Raw genomic sequence first — 22,896 nt, 5'->3', positions numbered from 1 at the left:
TGTCGAAGATGAAAAAACGCATAACCGGGTTACATGGGCCACCTGGGTCTCCGATGAAAGAGACGAATCCAGGTGGACCCCCAGGCTCGCGGACCCGGAAGAATTCGGTGCCAATGAAATTACACGGCTGGAAATCCCTCGTACGGCCTAGCCAAGAGAATCTCCATCTTCCGTTGGATTCCAGCTTTAACCTGCTCTGCTTCAACCAACCAGCTACCGCCTCCAAACAGTGCTGTAGAGGCTGCAGAGGCGGCGACCGCTCCCCCCTCCATCGACAGAAGAATGAGCTGGAGTGTCATCAGCATACTGGTGACAAACCAGCCCAAAGCTCCGTACCAGCTGAGCGAGGGGTCGCATGTAGATGTTAAATAATAGCGGGGACAACAGCGCTCCCTGAGGCACTCCACAATAGAGTGGGCACCGTCGGGAGGCCTGATCCCCGCACCACACTTACTGACCCCGGTCCGGGAGAAACTTGAGGCAATCCATTTGAAGGACAATTGCCCGCACTCCGGAAACAACCAGGCGGTGGGTCAAAAGGTCATGGTCGACCACATCAAGCGCTGCGGTAAGGTCCAATAATACCAGCAGCATGCAGATCCATACCGGTCAGAAGCTGCATACTGGGCGTATCTGTGACAGCGGCAGGGAACAGTCTCCGTCCCATGCCCAGCACGGAAGGCGGACTGGAAGGGATCGAAAGCCGATATGGCCTCCAGAAAGCCCTGAATCTGCTCCGACACCACTCTCGCAATGACCTTCCCCAGAAGCGAGAAGATTCGAAGCAGGCGTGGTAATTGGCCGGATCACTAGGATCTAACGGCGGTCTTTTTAAGAATTAGGCGGACCACTGCCTCCTTCAACCCACCAGGAAAAGCTCCTTGCTCGAGGGAGCTATTGATGATATTCAACAGATGGGGTCGTAACTCCTCTCGGCATGTTTTAATGAGCCAAGAGGGGCACGGATCCAGAGGGCAGGTAGTAGGTCTAACAGCAGCAGTATGAGCATTTCCCGTGGTTCTTCTGCCCTGGGCTTCAATGTGATGGTTAAGGACCAGCAAGACTGCTTGGAGCTGAGGATCAGGCGTGACCTGGATGGAGGGACCCAGGCAAGGTGGAAGGGCCACTCAGCAAAATCATGACTGATTTGATCGTGGGTGTTGCACCTTCACTGGACGTTGGTTCACTGGACCCTTGAAGAATCCAGGTTGGGGCTCCTCCTCAAATCCATGACTGCCCCTGTGCAGCACCTGTGCCTTTAAGCAGCTGCAGTCGATTGGCCTCTCGCTTCTGCCCCCAGTTTGTTTTTCCTTGATGATGTCCATAGTGCAGCCCGACATGGAGTGGCCACACAATGACTGGGATGGGGCATGGCCGCCAAAGTGTGGGCAAGGAGGGCAAACTCCCTGGAGCATGTTTGCCACTCCTGTTTTGTTCCATCTGCACCCGTTCTTGGGTTTGAAAGCGCCCATCCTTAACCTGAAAGCCATTAACAGTCTGGACTGTGGGATCTCCAAGATCAAAGTCTTCAGACACACCAGCCCGCGTGTGGAGCCCCTGGACTGTTCAATACCGAAACTCCGTCTTCAGATGATTTCTGTATTATGGAAATGCATTTAGACTTCTGTTTCCAGAACAACAGTTTAAGCACCAAAACACCTTCCATCATACCCCACATCATGACCCCATTGTCACACCTCCCCTGAACACCAGTTCCCAAGGGGGGTTGGGCCACAGCCCCACAGTCCAGAGGCAGCGCAGCCTTCACGTAGGTCAAAACAGTCCACACTCCCCGTGCTGTGAAGAGCAACAGCTAGTAGGTGTCTGATGAGGCTTTGTCTGGGAAACAGAACAGAAGGGAGGGAGGAGGAGGAGGAGGAGGAGAGGATCCCACATTCTGCCCGGGAGACATAACCGGATCAAGCCAGAACTCGGCAGATCAGGGCTCAGGGAAATGAAGGTTACGAGCGCCTCCTGAGAGGTCTGTATAGACCAGTGTTGGCGAACCTTTGGCACTCCAGATGTCATGGACTACAATTCCCATCAGCCCCTGCCAGCATGGCCAATTGGCCATGCTGGCAGAGGCTGCTGGGAATTGTAGTCCATGAACATCTGGAGAGCCACAGGTTGCAGACCCCTGGTATAGACTGTATAGAAGGGCGGGAGCTGTCTCAGGAAACTGACTGGCCCCTGACGTTCTCCCTCCTGCTCCCAGCTCCTGGTTTGTCCTTTCCTGCCCAAATGCTGACCTCTCCCCCTTCCGTCTCCAGAGCACTCTTTGACTATGACAAGACTAAAGACAGCGGCCTGCCTAGCCAGGGGCTGAACTTCCGGTTTGGTGACATCCTCCACGTCCTCAATGCTTCTGACGATGAGTGGTGGCAGGCACGGCTGGTGATGCCCACTGGAGAAAGCAGCGAGGTTGGCGTGATCCCAAGCAAGCGCAGGTATGGACGTTCCAGCCTTGGCATTTAGCTCCATCCACCTTGGCGTTCCTCTTCTGTGGGGCTGCTTTCTGAGCATGAAGCTCCCTCCCTTTCCATTTCTGCTCCGTTCCCGAGAAAGTCCCAGTGATCTGAGGGGCCAGGACCAGGAAATTAAGGGGGGGGGGGGGTTGATGAATATTGCAAATAACGCTCAAGGAGAAGTAACCAAAGGAGAAAACCACTGGCCAGTTCAATGGTTACAAGTTCCCCTATTTCAAAAGACGCTTATTTTTCTATGCGATGATAAAAAACATTCCTATCTGCAAGGTGACAAAGAGAAAGTTCAGACGATCTCTCATCAGATAGGAACTGTTTGTGATTTAATGAGGCCTCCCGGGCTCTTCATCCCCATCTTACGCTCCCAAGCCATTCCGCAAATGTTTACATTCCTGGAACAGCGTTGCAGGTTTGGCTTTGTGGTGGCCGCCTCCTGCCCAGTCTGCCAGAGGGGCTTCCTTCAGGTTGGGCGGGTGCCTGGTAGCGAATGAGGTTGGGGCTGTTTCCTCCTGACCAGAAGTCGCTAGGAAGGAGGCGCAGCCATTTTGCTCCTGGCAGGGCCTTGGATGCTTAGAGGAACAGCGGTCGTCTTGCCCTCTTTTGCCCCACTGCTCTTCTTCCTGACTCCAGAAGTTCCACATTCTTGGAGGAGGAGGAGGAGGAGGAATGCTGGAGACACAGGGTGGACTGGAGCCAACTGCCCCTGCACTGAGTTGCCTCCTCGCCCCCTCTTCTGCGCTGCTTCTCTCCCTGTTCTTTTCCTTTCTCCCACCTCTGTGGAAGCTCTCCTTCCCTCTTTGTCTAGTCAATTTCTCTCACACCTTCTCTCTCCGTTTTTCTCCACACCTGCCACCCAGGTGTTCTTTTACCCTTCCCTTTTATCTCTTCCTTCCTGCTCCCTTGACCCCTCCAATCACCTGGCTGGCCATTCCCTTCCCCATCTCTCCGCCCCAATGGCATACGGCCTTAGGGACAGGGGGTACTCTCTGTCCCTGGGCACCACTAATCTGGTCACATGGGGGGCATAAATTTTAAAATTTTATGCCCCCCATGTGACCAGGAAGATGGCAAGGCAGCAGGACTTCCTTGTCGTATTCGGGTGCACTTGACCCCACCCATGTCGTCATCGACATGGGCGGGGCCAAGGAAACTCGAGGATACCACCCCCCGAGCCGAGCCCCCCCCCCCGGCTCCCAGCCAGCAGCCGGCAGTCCCTTCTACTCTCCCCTCTGGAAGAGGCTTTGTGGCTCCATCCTCATCTCCTTTGGTTTTATAACCATGGGGGCGAGGCTGGGGGGTGGCCATACCCCAAGTTAGGAGACCGGGACCAGATTCTTCATTCAAGGCAGCCTAGGGACGTTGGACTGACAGCAGCACGTACCACAGTGCGAAGTCACATGTTTTCTTCTTGCATTTCCCTGGCAGGGTTGAGAAGAAAGAACGAGCCCGTCTAAAAACAGTGAAATTTAATTCTAAAACAAGAGGTGACAAAGGGGTGAGTTTGGATTACTTCTTACTTTAAACTGCAGCTACAAATGCTGTTGTAAACGATACACGGGTGTGATCTGAACTGCCCAGAACTGGGGGTTGTGGTGAACAAGTCTATGAAACATGCAATTTTGGGTGCATCCGTGGTGAAAAAAGCAAATTAAGGGCTAGACCAAAATCATGGAGTCGGAAGAGCCCACAAGGGCCGTCCAATCCAACCCCGCCGTGCAGGAACAGGTAATCTTGGTAAATGGCCATCCAGCCTCTGCTTAAAAACCTCCAAAGAAGGAGACTCTTTGGGGTATTTGGTTTAGAAAAAAGATCTCAGTGTAAGGACATAGTAGGTACATAAAGTTATAAATATGCAGAAAACAGGAAACAAAATCCTTCTTTTCATTATGCTGGCAGGTAGTTAACCAAATTCCTTTGATGGGCACAGAACGAGAGCAGACTACAGACAGACTGTGTGTCTCTTCATTCAACATGCTATAGATTATAGAATTTGCAGCCACAATCTACTTTTATAGCCGTGAGTTAAAGTGATTTTAAACAAGCTCAGAACACAGACCTGTCACGGCTTTGAGTGGAGAGTACCTTTTAACAGTGGGAATAGCAGAGAGAGATTTGGGGGTTTGCTATTTTATTTTGGATTTTAGCTGGGGATGGTTTTAGCTATTATTGTCAGCTGCCTTGAAACACAAGGAAGGTGGGATATGAACATTCTCATAAATAAATAAAGGGAAGGGAAGGGAAGTTCAGCAAGGGGGGGAGGTCTGTCTCCAGAGGTGTGTTCACTTTTTACCCAGATTTGATTTGCAGCTAGCAAAACCAAAGATTTTCAAGTATTTGCAGGGCTGCCCCATGGAGGATGTAGTAGAGTTGTCTTCTGTTGTCCCAGAAGGTCGGACTAGAACCAATAGGTTAAAATTAAAACAGTTTGTGGCTAAACATTAGGAAGAATCTTCTGGCAGAACCATTCTTCAGTGGGACCATCTTCTTCAGGAGGTGGCGGGATCTCTTGATTTGGAGGTTTTTAAGCCAGAAGCAGGGAGGGACAGTGCCGGTGAACTTCTTCCGCTGTGCAGGGGACAGGACTAGGCAACCGTCAGGATCCTCTTCCTGCTCCATGTTTCTATGAATACACTTGAACCCTGAAAGCATGGGGTGGATGGCACCCCCCTCTGACAACATGTTTTTATCACAGGCCCTAAAGAGTAATGCTTGTAGGTTGGCAAAGTGCTGCCAGGGGCCAACGCCAGGGCCCATTTCCCTGGAGATTGGGTGGGGGGAGCTCTTGCTATGCACAGGACTGTGCATGTGTGAAAAATCTAGTGGTTCAGCATCTGAGGGGGATGTGAGATCTGAATGCTAAACGTTTGAATTGTGTTGGTGGTTCACTGTTCAAAGGGATCCTTGACTGAGCTTGAAGGCTCAGTGAAAAGAGATGAGGCCCCATCAAGTGGAGCAGCAGCAGAGGGCTCCCTGGCCCTTGTGGGCAACTGGACAGTGTCCCGTCTCCCAGAATGCCTGCAAGCTGGGGGGGAGGGGGTGCATGGGGGTGCTTTCACGCAAAGCCAGGCACATTGGCTTCTACTAATGGAAGATAGCTTGGGCCATTTGCACTGTGTGTGGCTCGGGGAAACATCTCTGAGCAGAAGTAGAGAGCTGCCAGGTGCTCTTGCTATTCTCAGTCTGAAACTGGCAAGCTGGCAGTGCCTCTTTTGAAAAAGGTGAAGTATTTTGTACTTTGCATTCCTGTCATTTTGAGTGTCAGGAGCAGCCCCCAGAGAGTGTAGGTGAGAAAAAATTCTTCTTTAAGAGTGCCAAAAATAAAATGGGATGAGGTACAGACTGGATTCAAGGATTGTCTTCTGCCAAAGTCAAGCTCCTCACTTAGTGAGAGGAAGAACCTGGATCCAGGCAGTCGCCTGTGCCACACGGGTCTCACTCAGGATCTGGGGGGTGGGTGGGGGTAGAATAGAGTGCAGGATGCAGCTTCCTGGGCACCCCCCCCCCCAAAAGTTACTTTTGAGACTTCTACTTGTGAAAATCATTTTGCTAGGCCCAGAAGCCAAAATAGTGGCGGGGCCTGGTTGAAGGGCTGGGTTATGTCTTAAGCAGCCTGAACTATTCCGGGTCCTTCCCCACGATTTTGGTGAAGGGAAGAAATGACGTGCCGAAGGGTCCGGCCGTGCTGTGCGATGTCTGCAGTTTGCAGTTCAGGTTTGCCGCAGCGCAGGGTGTGGCTCTCTCTCTCTCTCTCTCTCGGGTCGTGCAAGGCGGTGCCGTGTGCACACAGCCCTGATCACTGGCTGCCCCCCGTCTTCCCACTCCGGAGTCGCCACCATCCTGTGGGCTGACTGTGCCCCGTGTCCTAACCTTGCCTCACCCCCACGCATGAGAGCCCGAATGGAAACCCAGCAACGCTTGCCATTGAGACAGAACTGCGTGCCTCGGCCCCTCGCTTTCCCCCCTCGCTCCACTTCCTCTCTTCCGGCCTGGCTGGGGGCTCAGTGCATGCTTGCAGGCTTCCTGTTCCTTACAACTGGCTGTGGAAAGAGTGTGCATTAATTGCAGCTTCTAATGCTGCGATTATCACCCAGAAAGCAGCAGCTGCAACGGCTCTCCTTTCACGTCTGCAGAAGATGCTCAGGCCTCTGCCCTCTGCACATCTCTCCTCCCCTGCTGACGCCAGGCTTCAACAACCGACATTCTGCCTGAAATACTTGTCTGGTTTTTAAGTCTGGGCAAAATCGACTTATTCCATGTCCCGTGTCTGGCACACGAAGAGAGTGTCCAGTTGCCACTGACCGGGTGCAGGAGGGGGTGGAAGGGGGTCGCTTCCTGTTTTCAAATGGTTCTTACAAACGAATTAGAGCTGATTAGAGGCTGTGAGAACTTAATGTGGATCTACAGCTGAAAAGAAAATTTTTCCTGCCTTATCAGTGCCTTAAAACTTACAAGCTTATTGCTTCTTGGCCTGTTGACTACGATCAAGTGTAGTACCTGTTCTGATCAGTTTAATATCTGATAGGTCCTGTATTTGAGGACTATATACAAAACTTATACGCCTGATGTTTTCTACCAGTCAAAGCACAAGCAGTTGTAACCATGGTTTTTTGGTTGTTGTTTCTGTCTGAGCTGCCCTCTGAGCATGCCCCATGCAATTCCCTGTTGCTCTTTCAAGCACCTTCCTGTTCTAAGGGAGGCAGGAGAGCCTGTGCCATGATTGACAGTGTTGTGTCGTGTCGCCTGAGGGAGTCCAGGGCAGGGGACAGGAGAGCACGTGCCTTTCAGACTGGGCTAAATAAACGTGCAGGGAGCACACAGGCTGCGTCTCTTGCAGCATTCTTGTGAAGCATTTATTTCATTATAATGTCAAAGGCTTCATGGCCAGAATCACTAGGATGTTGTAGGTTTTCTGGGCTGCACGGCCGTGTTCATTTATTTCATTTGTGGAGCAAAGCTGCAGTGATACTTTGCAGGCAGGTGAGGAGCAGCCTGGCCAAGAATTGCCTGGTGAGGAAGGGACATCTCCTCTAAAGGGCCTCGGTGGCAAGTCTGGTCAGCTCTGTAGGTCTCCTGACGCCCAGCTGCCGAGCAGAGGCACGCAGTGGTGGAGGACCGGGGTTGGGATCGTGTTTGCTTTCAGAGACTGGCGCCCTCAGAACCACTGACATGTAGGAGCATTTTGGCAAAAAAAACCCAGGCCCTTCTCTGGGTCAGGGGATCCTCTGGAGCTGCCTAAGATGCAGGGGGGGTTGGGGTTGGGGAGGGAACTCCAGGTTTCCCAGTGTCCGCATAAAAGCCCCCTGCTCGTCTCTGCAGCCTCCGACCATCAACACAGATGCCGCTGCTTGCAAATCTCTTGCTTCCACGAGGCGACTGAATGGGAGGCTGTCACGTGGTTCCACCTTCTCTGGGACATTTTTCCCGAGGATAAAACAGCAGCTCCCTTCATCTTTATTTCACTTTCGTGCTGTGTTTCTGCTTCCCAGACAATTCCCAACAGATTAAAATGCATGAAGCAGTCAGAAGTATTATAGACATATAACCAGTGTAGAGCACTTCTGGAATCTGAAAGTTTTCCATTGGCCTATCAAGAGCACGTCAGCCTCGCCCGGGGACAGCAGTGAGCCTCTCTTTCCACAGAAAGGCCTGGCCCCGACTTCTGCAGGCTGCTGGGCAGGTTAAGGTGGGGGATGTTTCCATTTCTCTTTGAGGCTTGTCCACTGTTGCAATTGACTGTTCCCTGTAGGGAAATATACCATGACACATAAGAAACCTCTTCAGAGAGAAGGGATTGTTAATAGCAAGTCAGCACTTCTGCACATGTTGTACATGTGAGACGTTTTTGCCCCTGACGAGTCCCTGACTTATGCTTTGGAGATAGTTTCGGAGGGCAGCCATGTGGGTCTGCAGTGGGACTGCCAGATTCAAGTCCAGGAGCCTCTCAGAGACCAACAAGATTTTTAAAGCAGAAGATTTCAAGAAATATCTGATGAGGGGAGCTTTGGACACTTGAAAGCTTCTGCCCCCAAACCTTGTGGGTCTCTGAGGTGGTTCTGGATGCAGATGTGGGCCGCGGCCTGGTCTTCCTTTGAGTGTATCCACCGGCTTCCTGGCTGAAAACCCTGTCCGGCCAAGGGCAGAATGTTCTGGTTGCCACTGCATGTGATGGACCTAGAAGTCGGCCTCCTCCGAACGGCCTCTCTGTGCCACACTGGACACTCGACCTGCTTTGTTTTGCCCCTCCTTCTCTTCTTCAGCAGTCATTCAATGACAAGCGTAAAAAGAACCTCTTTTCCCGAAAATTCCCCTTCTACAAGAACAAGGAGCAGAGTGAGCAGGAGACCAGTGATGTGGACCGTGAGTATGTGGGGGGGAGGGGGAGAGAGAGAGAGGTGACCATGTCTGTCTAGACCGTGAGCCTGCCTGGCCAGCCACAGGGGGTTCCCTTGGAGGCGGTTCCAAGAGCTGCAACAGGGGGCTGTCGTGGACCAGAGCAATGCTGCTCCTCGGAGAGTGAGCCTGCACCAGGTCTAAGGCAAAGTTTCCCTGCTCTCTGATGTGGCAGTCAATTAAAATGGCTGCGTGGAGACCCTCCCATCACCCCTGAGGAGAGAGGTCCACTTGAGGGAGATTTCTTTCGAGTCTCCTGGGCTTCCGTTGCGTTGGTATTTGGCCAGATTTGGAGTGGGTCTGGTTGTCCCCTGTGGGTGCTCTTGGAACCGTCTGGTTGCAGCACCTCTGTTATTTGCTACTGACGGTTGTTTTCTCTGTGATTGTCTCTCTCTTGCTTGCCCTCTGGGAACTGCTCTGCAGGAGATCCCTGAGGACATGAGATCAAAAGGCCTGAGTAAGTGAGCCACCTGAGCAAGTCCCTCCACCCTCTGGGCCACCCTCCCTCCCTCCCCCCTGCCAGCCTGCCCACTTTGCTCCTTCTGCCGAGACGTCGTCGTCGTCGTATCCTGTCTTGTGAGCGTTGCTGGACTCAGGAGCCTCTCCCTGCCAGACCCCTTTGTTGCTGGGCTTCTGTTTCTTTTGTGGGTTTTGCCTTCCCGTTGAGATCCCAGTAGCCCCCACCTGCTTTTGCTTTTTGAGTAGGAAACCTTTCCACATCTTCAGGGTTACCAGCATTTCTCCCCCTTTGGCAGGTTGGTTTTACCCTTTGCCTTGCTAACAATGTACTGGACACCCGAACTGGGGTCAGCTGTTCATCGTGAGAAAACAGCAGAGTCCCAACCATGATTTCACGAAGCCAGCAAGATGGCATCACAAAGAAACCAAGTGCCACAACACTGTAGCACCCCTGCAAGAGTTTGGCCTCCTCTTTCAGCACACTCTTCTTCAACAGCCCAGCTTGATCGCTGGCTGAACGAGGCCTTACTGAACGAGGGCTTGGCCTACACTGCAGGGAGTTTCAGAGAACTCATTGGATGACAGGGTGTTGGGATCCCCCCTGGCCCAGCTGCGGGTGGCAGCTGCAGGGCCTGTTTCAAGGGAAAATCTCTGCATACGCTATCCTGAGTTCCTGGGAGGAAGAGATGAGGGAGCACTTTGACGGGAGACATCCTATTGAATTGTGTTCAATTAGGGCCCCTTTTGTGTTTTTGCATTTTGCCACTGTTTTCATGGAAGCGGTAAGAGGACAGGAATGGGCCGTGGCCAGTTGGGGCGGGAGGCAAGGAGGGATGTCAAGAGCACGGGTTTCTCCCTCCTCTCAGCTGAGCTGTAGCCCGATTGTACGGGACAAGCAATTCATTGGAAAAGGTGCTTCTCTGCAGGGTAGAATTCCTCTGCTGATTCAGTGTATAACTATATGTATTAAGACATAAAACATGAGTAGCAGGTCAGCCATGTTGATCTACATGCAACAACTATGTTTTAATTTGTTTAAATTTATATTTAAAATTTTAGACAATCCTCCCCCGAAACGCTCAAGGCGATGAACAGCATAAAAATGCATGAATTAGTTCAAGTAGAACAGATTAAAATATCATGAGTAAAACAGTAACCTCAATTCAACAGGAAACGATACAGTGGCAGATGGTGATAAAAACCACCCACCCACCCCTTAACCAAAGCCCACAGGAGCCCAGATGCCGTGGGTCCACAATCAATCCGGCTGGCCAAATGCAAGGCGGGACAGGTCTGTTTTGCAGGCCCTGCAGAAGCTTTGTCAGTCCCACAGGGGCCCTGCTCTCCTGAGGGAGCCCGTTCCACCAGATGGGGGCTAGCCGAACATATTTCAGGCCAGGGACCACCAATAGGTTCTCCTCCGAAGACCGGAGGGACCTAGCGGGGCAATACGGGGAGATGCGATCCCTCAGATACGGAGGCCCAAGGCCACCTATAGCCTTGAAGGTTAAAACCAGCACTTTGAACTTGATCCGGAACTGGATGGGCAGCCAGTGAAGATGGTGCAGGACCGGTGAAGTCCAGTCCCAACTAGATGTTCTGGTAAGAAGCCCGGCTGCCACATGCTGAACGAGTTTAAGTGTCCGGATCACAGTCAGAGGCAGGCCAGCGTAAAGCGAGTCACAATAGTCAAGCCTGAGGTGACTGGTTCATGGATCACTGTGCCCAGGTCAGAGCGGGAGAGGTGCGGGGCCAGTTGCCGTGCCTGCCGCAAATGATGGAACGCCGCCCAGGCAGTCTGAGCAACCTGGCCTCAAGCGACAACGCCGGGTCCAGGATCACTCCCAGGCTTTTGATGGATGAGGCCGGGTGCAACGCCTCGCTGTCTAGTGTAGGCAGGCAGAAGTCCACCGATCGCTCCCCCTGACCCAGCCACAGAACCTCCGTCTTCGTAGGATTTAACTTCATCCGACTCACTCTCAACGAACCAGCAACGGCTTCCAAACCATGCTGGAGAGCTCCTGGGGCCGAAGACGGGCGGCCCTCCATCGTGAACACGAGCTGGGTGTCATCAGCATGTTGGTCACACTGCGGCATCCCACATACTATGGGGTGACGCCTGGACTTCTCTCCCCCCAACGTCACCAGCAGTCCCCGGTCTCGGAGAAATGAGGCCAGCCAACACAAGGCTGACCCCCAAACTCTGATATCGGCGAGGCAGTGGCCAAAAGGTTGTGATCTACTACGTCGAATGCTGCGGTGAGATCTAACAACGCCAGCAGCACTGAACCACCTCTGTCCAAGTGGAGCCGGAGTTTGTCCATGACTGCGACCAGTATCCTCGTGGTCCCGTGGCTGGCACGGAAGCTTTTATGAGGGCCAAGTGAAAAACTCCTGAGTGCGATTTGGTCCTCAAGGAATTTATTCCCACGCTGTTGCTTCTGGGCCTCCTGGGTTGCTGGCTGTTTTGGTCCCCTTGGTCTGCTTTTGTTTGAAATGCACCCTATTCTGTTCCTGTTCTATTCACTTTCCCTCTCTTGTTGCCTTTACAGAACACGTCACATCCAACGCCAGCGACAGTGAAAGCAGCTACCGTAAGTGTGGCTTTTGCTTTTCATCTCTGGGTGAGGCTGAGGTTCGTCTGTGTTTGGCGACATTACAAGGCTCCGGAGAATTTGGAACTTGTGTTGAAGCTCTCCTCCCTATCATGCTTTTCTTCCAAGGAGAGCTGCTCAGCTGGGCGAGGGTCTAGCTGCCTCTCTTTTGCATCCATTTTGCTTGACCGGGCAGTTGTGTTGTGGTGTGAGGGATCCGAGGAATAGACACACGGTCCCCTCAACTTGTGTCTGTTCACTCCTGCATATTGTCTCACTAGGAGCTGCTGTGAGTCCTCTCATAAAGGACCACCCCCAGAGAGTAGGTTGGGCACCAGAGTGATCCAGAGGAGATGTTTTCTGGTGGGCAGTTTCATTTAAGTGCCAGCCTGCCCATCTCCTAGTGTTTACTTGAGTTTCCCTTTCAGAGGCTGGATTTCATCTTTGAGTGGAAATCCCTTAACTGGATTCTGGGTGTGCCATTTCTTCTGTTCTCTCAGTGGATGGTGCCGTAACTTTTCTTGATCACCGTTGTCAGTCTTCTCCTCGAACCCTTTCCCTTTGCTCTGCATGTCTTGAATTTCAGCGACTCGTCTTTATTTAGAGTATGAACGTGCTCCTTTTTCCTCCTGACACAGGGAGGATCCAATGCGTGCAGGACTCTTGTCATAAGTGCCCAGGGAACTCCCTGTCCCGCATCATAACTCCCTCACTGCACACTGGTGGGTTCTGTGCCTGCAGAAAGCCTTGCTTGGGGCCTGCTCAAGCGCAGTTGTCGGTGCCCGGGGGTCCTGCCCAGGGTGGAGGAAGGGGATATGAATGCATGTCCTGTGAGGGGTACATCTGGGCTTTCTGCTTAGCAGCATGGAGAACATCCTCCTGCAAATTTGTGAGCGATCCCTTCTCCTGGAAAGTCTTCCTATTCCAGTGATGGTGAACCTTTTTAAGACTGAGTGCCCAAATTGCAACCCAAACCCCACTTATTTATCGCAAAGTGCCAACCTGGCAATTTAACCTGAATGCTGAGGTTTTCATTTAGGAAAAAACGGTTGGCTCCCTCTTCCTCCGCCCCACCCGCTCGAGCAGGGGCCAGCCTGCTCTAGCCTCCAGCAAGTCCTGCATGCACCGCTCTGTGCCTCTGTAGTATCTCTGCCTCCTCTGCGCCCCCCCCCCCCCCGGCAGTAGCTGCTAGGAGCACAGGCACCAGGCCCGCCAGCCGAGTCCTCCCTGCTCACCGTGGTGCACGCATGTTGTGCTCAGTGGCCCAGGCCAGTCTAGATGTGTATGTGTGTGTGGGGGTGATTTTCCACCCCCCACATGATGAACTCTGTGTCTGCGTGCCCACAGAGAGGGCTCCGAGTGCCACCTCTGGCACCTGTGCCATAGGTTCGCCATCACTGCCCTATTCCCTTCCCTTTCTGCGCCTTCTCTTGCGCCCATTGCTCACTCCCACGCCAGGGCGGCCTCTTTTGTGCAGCAGCAGCAGCAGCAGCCTGCCTGCAAGAAGGGTTTGTCGTGCGTGGTCACATGGTCTTCTTGGATCAAGGTGTAGGGCAGAGTGGCCAGGGCTTTGTTTTTAACAGCCATTTTTAATTGAGGAGCTGCATTTTAAATGATTTAATCATTATAGTGTCAGTAGTATTTGAATGGTTGGATGGCTGTGGAAGAGTCTGTTCTATATCTCTAAAAGAGGTAATGAATAAACAGGCGTAATGTTGACTGTAGGTTATTTTATTTAGTTATTTATGTAAAATATGTTTTATGTTGAATTTCTACCTGATCGTGGTCCCCAGGACAGCGAACAACATAAGAGCATTTGAATGATTAGGATTTTTTAAATGATTCAGTCAGAACGTCAATCAACACGACCAGAATTGGGGGGGGGGGGGCAGGGGCCGTGGCTGGGAGGAGGCTGGACAGAAACACCCCCCCCCCAATCAATCTCACCAGACCTCAGCCACTAAGCTGGGTCAGCTCCTTAGATTGGAGATAACCAAGGACGTCTGGTGCTGCTACCTAGAAGCAGGCGATGCCCGACACGCTGCCTCTGAACGTCTCTGGCCTTGAAAACTCTTCAGGTTGCAACTTGACAGCACTTTCCACCACATGGAACAAAAGAGACTGCATCTCTCAACCTGAGATGGCCTTTTTTGTTTGAGTGTGGGCATCATCTCACTCTTAACTGCACTGTCGCTAACGGCCAGTTTTGAAAGAGCCTCCTGTTGCTCTTCATCATCTTGAAAAATTTGGTCTCATCTGCAAACTTCACAGCTACATGGCTCCTCCCCATTTCCACGTAATTTTTATGCATTCATTGTGGAAACTGTTCATTTGTTCCTCCTCTCTGCTTCCCGTTGTTTCTTGTCAAGTGACAACCAACTTATGGCAACCACGTGAAGTTCTGTCTCGATGGTTTTCAAGGCAGGAGATGAGCAGAAGTGATTTGCCGTTGCCTGTTCTACGTAGTAGTGCCTGCCTGCCTGCCTGCCTGCCTCGCGTCCAAGTGCTGACTGTTGTCAACTCTGCTTAGCTTCTAAGCTCTGACGAGATCAGCCTAGTCTGAGCTATCAGGGATGTTGTTCAACCAGTGCTCAATCCATAAAAGCACCTGTTCTCTCATCCTATGACTGATAACCTTACTCAGGATTGTGGTGAGGTACGCTGTCAAAATCCTTTTTGGAAGTCCAAATGTGTAATATCTGCCGGGACTTTTTAATTACAGTTTCCACTGACTTGCCCAGAACAGATATTAAATTATTGGGGTTGCAATTTCTAAGATTCCCCCTGGTCCGCTTTTTAAAAATTGGTGCACCATTTTCTGTTTTCCTCTAGTGACGGAGGCAGCTTGAGCAGCAGGTGATACATATTGATTAGTGGTTCCAACAATTTCACATTTGAATTCCTTAAGATCCCTTGAATGTCTCTGGTCCCAGAGACCGGCGGACTTTTTAATGTGCCCAGCTCATCTCTCATCACTTCAGTGTGACTCAGTTCTTCAGAAACTCTTCCAAAAACCGTAGCTCTGGCATGGTGGTAACCCTTGTCCACGTGCTCGTTTAAGAAACTCCAAAAGGTTGGTGAAGCAGGACTTCCCTTTCCAGCTGCCATTCTGATTTTTCCTCAGCAGGTTTGCCTACCTGTTTGCCTAATAATTCCATTTTTAGAACAGTTTCGACTAATTTACCTGAGATATATGTTAGGCTAAGTTGCCTGTACTTCTCTGGATCACTTCTGTACTCATATTTAAATATTGGTGTGTCATTTAAAAATTGGTGAGACATTTGCCACTTTCCAGTCCTCTGACTTTAGTAACCAGTGACATGTACTAGTTAATAGATGGACACTTTCATCTTTGAATTCCTGGAGAACCTTTAGGTGTGTGGTCCCTGGACCGGAGACTGCCAGGTGGTGCTGGAACTTCATCTCTTAGACCACAATTTGACCTAATTCTTTGGACCCTTCTCCAAAGCAGGGGCTGCTCCTTTATATGTGCGAACCCCACATTTTCCACAGTGAAGATGAGTGCAAGGAATTCACCCAGTTTCTCAGCCATCTCACGGCAATATTTTTTCCAATCTGCTTTTCAAATTCTCTCTTCATTTGAATTATTGTCAATGGACATTTATTTTTAAAAAACCTTTATTCTTTTTTTGTATACCTCCTTTGTGCAAACTTTCCATTTTTTAAAGGACCCTTTTTCATACCTTTTATGGCTTATTTGACTTGCAACCCTCACCACGCAGCCACCTGTTTGGTGTGTTTCCTTTTATGGAGTATTATGGAGTATTTATAGGCGGCTTTCTGTGGAATCCATTAATGTTGTATTGTTGCAGAGGGTTATATGCAGCGGCAACTGGAGTTGTCTTCCTTGTGGGCTGCCCACAGGCACCTAGTTGGCTACTGCTGGCCTTGATGGGGCTTTTCTTATGTCCTCAATTAGTTTGGTGCAGGAGTAAAAAAAACCTGCCCATTTATATTCATTCCTGTATATGAAGGTAATGTTCCTGTGTATTTTTTATTTTTCTGAGATAAAGGTAGGGGGAGATATTAGCTTTTAACCACTTAACCTTCACAAGAACAACCCTGCAAGGTAGGCTGGGCTGAGAGGGGGCCAGTGGGGATGCTGAGGGCTTCCTTGACATGAGTGGGGATTCCCTGACCCCAGGCCTCCCGTTGTACCACGCTGGCTCTCAACGTTGTCTTTGTCCGTGTTTCATTTGGGGCTTTCATCATGAGGGGAAGAGATGGCTGTATTGCTTGCTTGAAAAAATGTATTTTCTCCCCAATGTTCTAGGTGGCCAAGAGGAACTGGTCCTGTCTTACGAGCCCGTCACCCAGCAAGAAGGTTTGTGCCACCTTGTTCAGGAAATAAGTGGCTGGGGAGTCATGGAGCCAGCAAGGCGAGACTCGAGACCATCACTTTTTGTTCCCCCTTCAGTCCTTCCTGGGTTGCATATTTTATTGTATTTATTATAACATTGACAGACACAGTAGAGTCAAGATAGGGGATCCATTTGACGGCAAGACCGTGACCCTCAAGAGTTCTGACTGAGCTCAGAGCTGTGCCGTAGGAAGCTTAGTGAGGGGCCCTTTGCAAGAATCCGTAATCCAGATCTTAAGCCACGATGCAGGAATGTGGGAGAAGCACCGGAGCCATTCCTGGTCTCAAAAGTGGGCTGTTGGCAACTGTGATGAAGCCAGAAGGGCACCCCCAGCCTCCTCAGCGACCTGAACTCTCCAAGAAGCCCCTGAGTCTTTTGCTGCTGTCAAGCAGTGAAAATGCCTTGTCAAAAAGGCAGCCGAAATGTTGAGTGGAAGCCACCCATTTATCCCCCTTTTTTATCCCAAAATAACTCATGTATCGCATGAACACACATCACCTGGTATGCTGTGAGTGATGTTCAGAAATCCAATATCAAGCAATACCCTCACGTTTCTCATGTGCCACAAGACAATGGCAGGACCAGTTTGGGGTGTACCACTCTGTTTGGGAGTCTTCAGCATGGTTGAGATCTTGGGGATGCTTGCATGGTTCTCGGCATTTAGTCCAGCTCAGGCTCTGCTACTCACCTGTATACCTGGATAGTGTGATACTGCATGTCCAGCATCCCTGCTTTCTCCCGGGAGAGCAAGTTCCTTTCACAAGAGTTGACCCGGGGGGAGGGGAGGGGGTGGTGTCATTAGTATGTGAATGCTGGTTCTTGCCTCTCTTGCTTGCGACTTTATGAAACACAGTGGGGCAGACTCTCACAAGACATGTGTCTGTTTTTCTTTTAGTTAATTACACCCGGCCAGTGATTGTTCTAGGACCTATGAAAGACAGAATAAATGATGACCTGATATCTGAATTTCCAGACAAATTTGGATCGTGTGTTCCACGTATGTATAGCAAGAGCTTCCAGGAGAGGCACGTCACAATGACGCTTGAACGAATGAGCAAAGAGCCCAATAGGCACCTGTCCCATTGAGCCAATACCTGCAGTGTCAGCTGCAGAGGCAAAGCAATGAAGATGAACAGAAGTGCAACACTTGCAGGGGTGGTGGAGGAATAATCAGGATCTTTAAAGAAAGAAAAAAGGTTGTTTCTATAAATAAATTTCAAACAAGCATAGAGAATGCGCTACAAATGCCATACAGCGTTATCGGCGATTAATTCAGTCATTCCTGTAAAGCTGGTCCAACCAACTTTGGGTAGTTCAAAATGTGGAGGGTGGGAGCAAGGGAGGTCACGAGGCACTGGAGGAGGGACCAGGAATCTGGGCTGGAGGGAGGCAGGAGGCAAAGGCAGTCCGTGGATCCGCAGCGCCAGCTCTCAGTGGCGAGGAAAAGACACGGTTTTGGCAGCCTGTTTCCACTGAAAACTAGCAGGGGGAGCCTCGTCTGCCAGGGAGGTAGAGGCAAGTAGCCAAAGGCTGAGAGTGTAGACAAGGCTGGGACAGAAGACCCAGAAAACTGGGGGCACAATGCAGGAGGAGAATGAACAGAGCAGGAAAAGGGGAGGGGCGTGGCACATAGCAAGATGACAGCCTCGGCAGCACCCAGCTGCTTTGGGCAGGGTGTGCAGGTGGAGCAGCAGAGGCCCAGCCGCAGGATTCCCTCTAGCTGAACCCTTCGGGGATAGGGCGGTATAGCAAGTTTAATAAATAATAATAATAATAATAATAATAATAATAATAATAGCTTCTGCACCAGGACGGGCAGTGTTCATCCCGCAAGGACACCATCAGGCCGAAGTCCTCAGCTGTGCAGTGGCCAGCTGGCCGCTTGGCCTCTCCAGAAGCCGTGATGCTCCCCAGCCCTCACAGCCCTCCCATGCTCCGAAGAGTCCAGCCGCCCTCTAAGCACTCCCCACGTTTCCATTGTGAGCTTCAGTTGCCCGCTGCTAATACTTCTGCGATTAAGTGCTCTGGAAATGCTTTGTTTGAAGCAGACGAGTCTCGTCTCCTCCTGCCGCAATGCTGATTGCCTGCTTGTCTGTCTCTGTGCAGATACCACTCGGCCAAAGCGAGAGTACGAGGTGGACGGGCGGGATTACCACTTTGTAATGTCCCGAGAACAAATGGAAAAAGATATTCAGGACCACAGGTTCATTGAAGCCGGACAATACAACAACCACCTATATGGGACAAGCGTCCAGTCTGTGCGAGAAGTGGCTGAAAAGGTCAGAGCGGCCGCCAGGGCCATCTTGAGACTTTAATAGGTGGGGGTGTTCTGAGACCCAGATGGAAGGATTTGCGGGTTGTATTGGATGAGTGAATGAACATGTCTGCTGAGTGGGGCAGGGATGAAAAAGGCAAACTCCGTGCTGGGTATATTACTAGGAAAGCCATTAACCCCCCCCCCCCGCCAGTAGTGCAGTCCCCTTCTGCTAGATGTGCCCTTTTGCCTCCGGAGGTGGGTTGGTGGCCCCTCCTCTTTGGAACGCCCTCGTCCTTCCGGCTGACCTGGAGCCCACTTCACTGTCGCTTGTAAGTGCCAGACCAGCACAGGCCTCTTGGTGCAGACTTTTAATTGGGGGTTCATTTGAGCAGCTTTTGCTCCTGGTGCTTCTGGGTCGTTTTTGCGCTGCTGATGTCCCGTGGCTTGCTGTTTTACGTTGTCCCTGTGTGAGATTGGCCCTTCTGGCTTCCCTGGACGTACCCCGGGGCTCCAAGTCAGCAGCAAAAGGCCCAGCCTGTTACTGCAGCAGCAGAGGCGAAGGGCGATGGCAGGAGGAGCGGCGGCGGCAGCAGCTCAGCCGCCCCTGCCAGGAGCTCCCGTGGCTCCCCTGCTCTGCTGCCTGGGACAACCCAGGAAAATGCTGCTCATACTGGGAGAACCATCCCTCTGCCCTGGGCTGGTGCAGCAGCACAGCTGGGAGCTTGCATGATAATGAAGAAGACTCTCCGGGACGGCTGGATTGTTGTTGGAGCAGAAACATTCAGAGAGAGCTGGACGGACGGACGGACGGACGGACGGACGGACGGACGGACGGACGGACGGGGGGGGGGGGGGGGCTGGCTGTCCGTTCCAGGAACTTAAAGCCTTACACTGCCTCTAGCAGGGAGAATTCCATTCCTTTCAGCCAGCTGTAGTGTAGTAATAACAACATGTGACTCCCTCTCCCGGGGTGGCCGAGGATCTCCTTGACATGCGGAAGGTCCCAACTTCAGTCCCTGGTGTCTCCAAATAATAGGTCATGTGAAAGACCCTTTTCTGGCTGAGACCCTGGAGAGCCGCTGCTGCTCTGAGTAGCCAGTGACTTGACCACGGAGGATCTGATTCCGCAGAAGGCAGCTTCACGTGTTCATGTAGCCTTATTGGCTGTAGCCACAATCTGGTTCCGCTGAAGAGTAACATAATCATGGAATATGCACACAGCTTAGTTCTTGTTGGCCAGTGAGTGCAGAACAGTCGCAAAAACTTGCCTGAGTTATCCTGGCCAACCACTCGTGAGCGCCTGCGGGATTCATCCGCCCCCGCTCTCCACCTCCCAGTGAATAACACCAGAAAGATGCCCGTGGTCCCCAGCAGCAGAGGTGCCAGTGAGAGGGACCCGCCTTGGGGTTGCTGCGGGCTGAGCTTTGTGACTGCTGTATGGCTGCCAATCCAGAAGCTGCACCATAGATTTGATCTTGGGCATCCGTCGGTGGACTCTGATCTGGCAGCGCTCCAGAGCTGCACCCCACACTGGGCAGCCCCAGGGCTGAGACTTCTGGCCATACTTTCAGCCTCCACTCAGTTTGATGGCCATTATCTAGCCCTGTGGTGGCGAACCTTTGGCACTCCAGATGTTATGGACTACAATTCCCATCAGCCAATTGGCCATGCTGGCAGGGGCTGATGGGAATTGTAGTCCATAACATCTGGAGTGCCAAAGGTTTGCCACCACGGATCTAGCCTGTTTCTACCTTGGAGCAAATATTTGGGACAATCATCACCTTAATGTTAGTCGTAGAAATAGTTTCAGTATCATCTGTATGTTGATGACCCTTTACTCCAGATCTCCAGATGCCCCCCTTCTGCAGTTCCATGTCAAGGGAAGTAAGGTAGAGTCTTGCAGCTTCCCAGCATCATGTGGTGCTTGTCGTTCAGTTAGAAACAGAAGCAGTTTCAGGTCCCAGCCACAACCCATGCAGCTGATCTAGAAAGAATATGCAAAGTCAGCTGAACCTCATTTGCCAGAATGTGTGACCCAAGAAAATTAAACTTTTGCAAATGTGCCCTAGCAGGCAGAATAAGCAAGAGTTGCTGACTTCAGGTGAGGATGTCGCCTCCCAAGCAGCCCGTGGGCTTCATGCTGCACCCCAAGGCGGCTTGCCTGTGGTCCCGTGGGCCTGTGGTCTCTGTCAGATTCCCCATCATGCTCTAAAGTTCCCCTTCACTCTCTGTGCCAGGCAAAACACTGCATCCTGGACGTCTCCGGAAATGCCATCAAGCGGCTTCAAGTTGCTCAGTTGCATCCTATCTCCATTTTCATCAGACCCAAATCAGTGGAAAACGTCACGTGAGTGAAAGCCATCTGCACGCTGGGCCGCTCCACTCCCTGTCTGGGCCCTGTGTTCCCTGTTTGTATACAGCTGAGCTACAGCTCCTGCTGGGGACGAGGGGGTGGGGCGGAGATCAACAGCCACAGCTACTGGAGGTGTCTCCTAACCACGAGGTGGAAATCCAGCTGCAAACCATGCTTGGAGCTTGTGGGATGCTCCCCAGACACTGTCGACTTGTTTCCCGAGGGGCAGAACTTTTCTTCTTTGTTCATTTTAAGTGATGCTGCTAATGACTTCATGACCTCTGTAATTTCAGGGAAATGAATAAGCGATTAACAGATGAGCAAGCTCGGAAGACATTTGAGAGAGCCATGAAGCTAGAGCAAGAATTTACAGAACATTTTACAGGTTGGTTACATGGGTCCGCATGGGCTGGGGGCTGCTGCTTGTCCCTGGGCTAAACAGAAAGAGACTGGAAGATCTGTTTCCGTCCTTTGCTCTCTTGGTCACCCCGTCATGAAATGGGAAACCATCCATGCTGCTGAGTGTCCTTCTGAAACCTAGCCTGAATGAAAAGTCCTTGTGGAATTGGGGAGTCCTTCTGTGGGCTTTGCTTGTACAGATCCTGCACATAGCTGGCACAGTTGGGAGGGGTATACTTGGCTGCTAGATCCAAAATTGTCACAGGGCATGTGGAGGAGAGAAGTCAGCAGAGCAGTCTGAAGGGGGCCGAGAAAGCTTTGGGGAGGGAGCCCAGAATCGTCCCACCTGCCCCGCCTTCAGTTTTGAGGCAGCTTGCAAGGGAGGCTGGACTCCCAAATACCTCACATTGGCCAGTAAAAAGCTGAGAAGCCGTCTGGAAGAAATAGCTGCGTTCCCTGGGAGGGTGTCAGGGCCGCAGGGCAAAGGAAAGGCGGAGACCAGACCACTAAATGTTCTCTCCCTGCAGCGACGGTGGAAGGTGACACATTGGAAGAGATTTACAGCCAGGTGAAGCAAGTCATTGAAGAGCACTCTGGCCCTTCCATCTGGGTACCAGCCAAGGAGAAATTGTGAAGGCCGGCTGGCCCCGACATGCAGGAACTGGCTGGCAGCTTCCCGTGGAATACGAAGACTGGCCGGCGCTCCCGCCTCCAGCTCCCGCCTGGTGTGAACGGGGTCATGTCAGGGCTGCCGGTCCATAAAACACACTTTGACTTGGATAGGTTTGACTCTCCAAATCTGCTTTTGTGCAGCCAGCTTCTCAAATATCCGGGGGCAGCGCTTGACCAGCTATGGTGGATGATGGGTGGGGAATTACACTGTAAACTCCTTAATGTTTAAGGGAAAAGTATCCTTCAGAGATTTTGAGAAATAAAAGCTTTATATACATTCTTTAAAGATTTCCTAACAAAATGAAATAAAAGTGGTCTTAAGTGACGTAAACCGTAAGCAACTCTACGCTTCACTTTAATTGCATGGTTTGATTTGAGAGGTTTGGTTTCAGGATTTTGTTTCATACTTTTCTTTTGTCTGTAACAAATACATTTTACAGGCAGTTGAATGAGAATCTCTTTTTTTAAAAATGTCCAAGGTAATATATGCATAATTACTGTGGCTTTACAAGGGAAAATGTGCTTTCATAATTTTGTAAGAATGTTCTTAATACTCTATTTTTTCATGGTTTGCTGTCGCTAGGGCTGGGGAGAGGGATCTTCAGTTTTTGAACGAGCACAGGCGGGAGGACTCCTCCGTTGGGGCCGTCTGATAGGCACAGTTTTATCGGAAGGTGGCTGAGCAGGCCGGGCTCGCTTCGGCATCAGAGGAGCTCCCGTTTCAGACCTTCCTGAGCTCATTGTTAGGATGCTGAGAGATGCATTCAGAGCAGAAATATGTTCTTAGAGATCGGGTTTTAATAAATATTTTACCCACAATAACTGCCTATTTTGTTATAATAAACATATTATATACATATATAAATGTATATATAAATATATATATATTAAACTTTCTTTAACTAAA

At 51.1% G+C, this 22,896-nt stretch overlaps 1 protein-coding gene and 1 pseudogene across 10 annotated transcripts in view; both read left to right on the top strand.

The window, feature by feature from the left end:
• The window catches only part of DLG1 (discs large MAGUK scaffold protein 1), a 109,302-nt gene extending 86,406 nt beyond the window's left edge, over positions 1-22,896 (top strand). For 4 of the 10 annotated variants that reach the window (XM_048505490.1, XM_048505489.1, XM_048505484.1 and 1 more), the window contains 10 exons: positions 2,271-2,447; positions 3,909-3,978; positions 8,741-8,840; positions 11,885-11,926; positions 16,221-16,271; positions 17,204-17,305; positions 18,415-18,587; positions 20,803-20,912; positions 21,212-21,303; positions 21,845-22,896. In XM_048505490.1, coding sequence (XP_048361447.1) covers positions 2,271-2,447; positions 3,909-3,978; positions 8,741-8,840; positions 11,885-11,926; positions 16,221-16,271; positions 17,204-17,305; positions 18,415-18,587; positions 20,803-20,912; positions 21,212-21,303; positions 21,845-21,951 — 1,024 coding nt within the window. In that variant the 3' untranslated portion in view covers positions 21,952-22,896. Of the gene's footprint in view, positions 1-2,270; positions 2,448-3,908; positions 3,979-8,740; positions 8,841-9,296; positions 9,331-11,884; positions 11,927-16,220; positions 16,272-17,203; positions 17,306-18,414; positions 18,588-20,802; positions 20,913-21,211; positions 21,304-21,844 lie in introns of all 10 variants that reach the window. The other 6 variants (XM_048505493.1, XM_048505488.1, XM_048505487.1 and 3 more) reach the window with 2 other exon arrangements.
• Positions 6,939-7,052, top strand: LOC125438652 (annotated as a pseudogene).

This window comes from Sphaerodactylus townsendi, linkage group LG08 (genome assembly GCF_021028975.2).
Source record: "Sphaerodactylus townsendi isolate TG3544 linkage group LG08, MPM_Stown_v2.3, whole genome shotgun sequence".
Lineage (NCBI taxonomy): Eukaryota > Metazoa > Chordata > Lepidosauria > Squamata > Sphaerodactylidae > Sphaerodactylus > Sphaerodactylus townsendi.
This window is presented reverse-complemented; position numbering and strand designations above follow the sequence as displayed.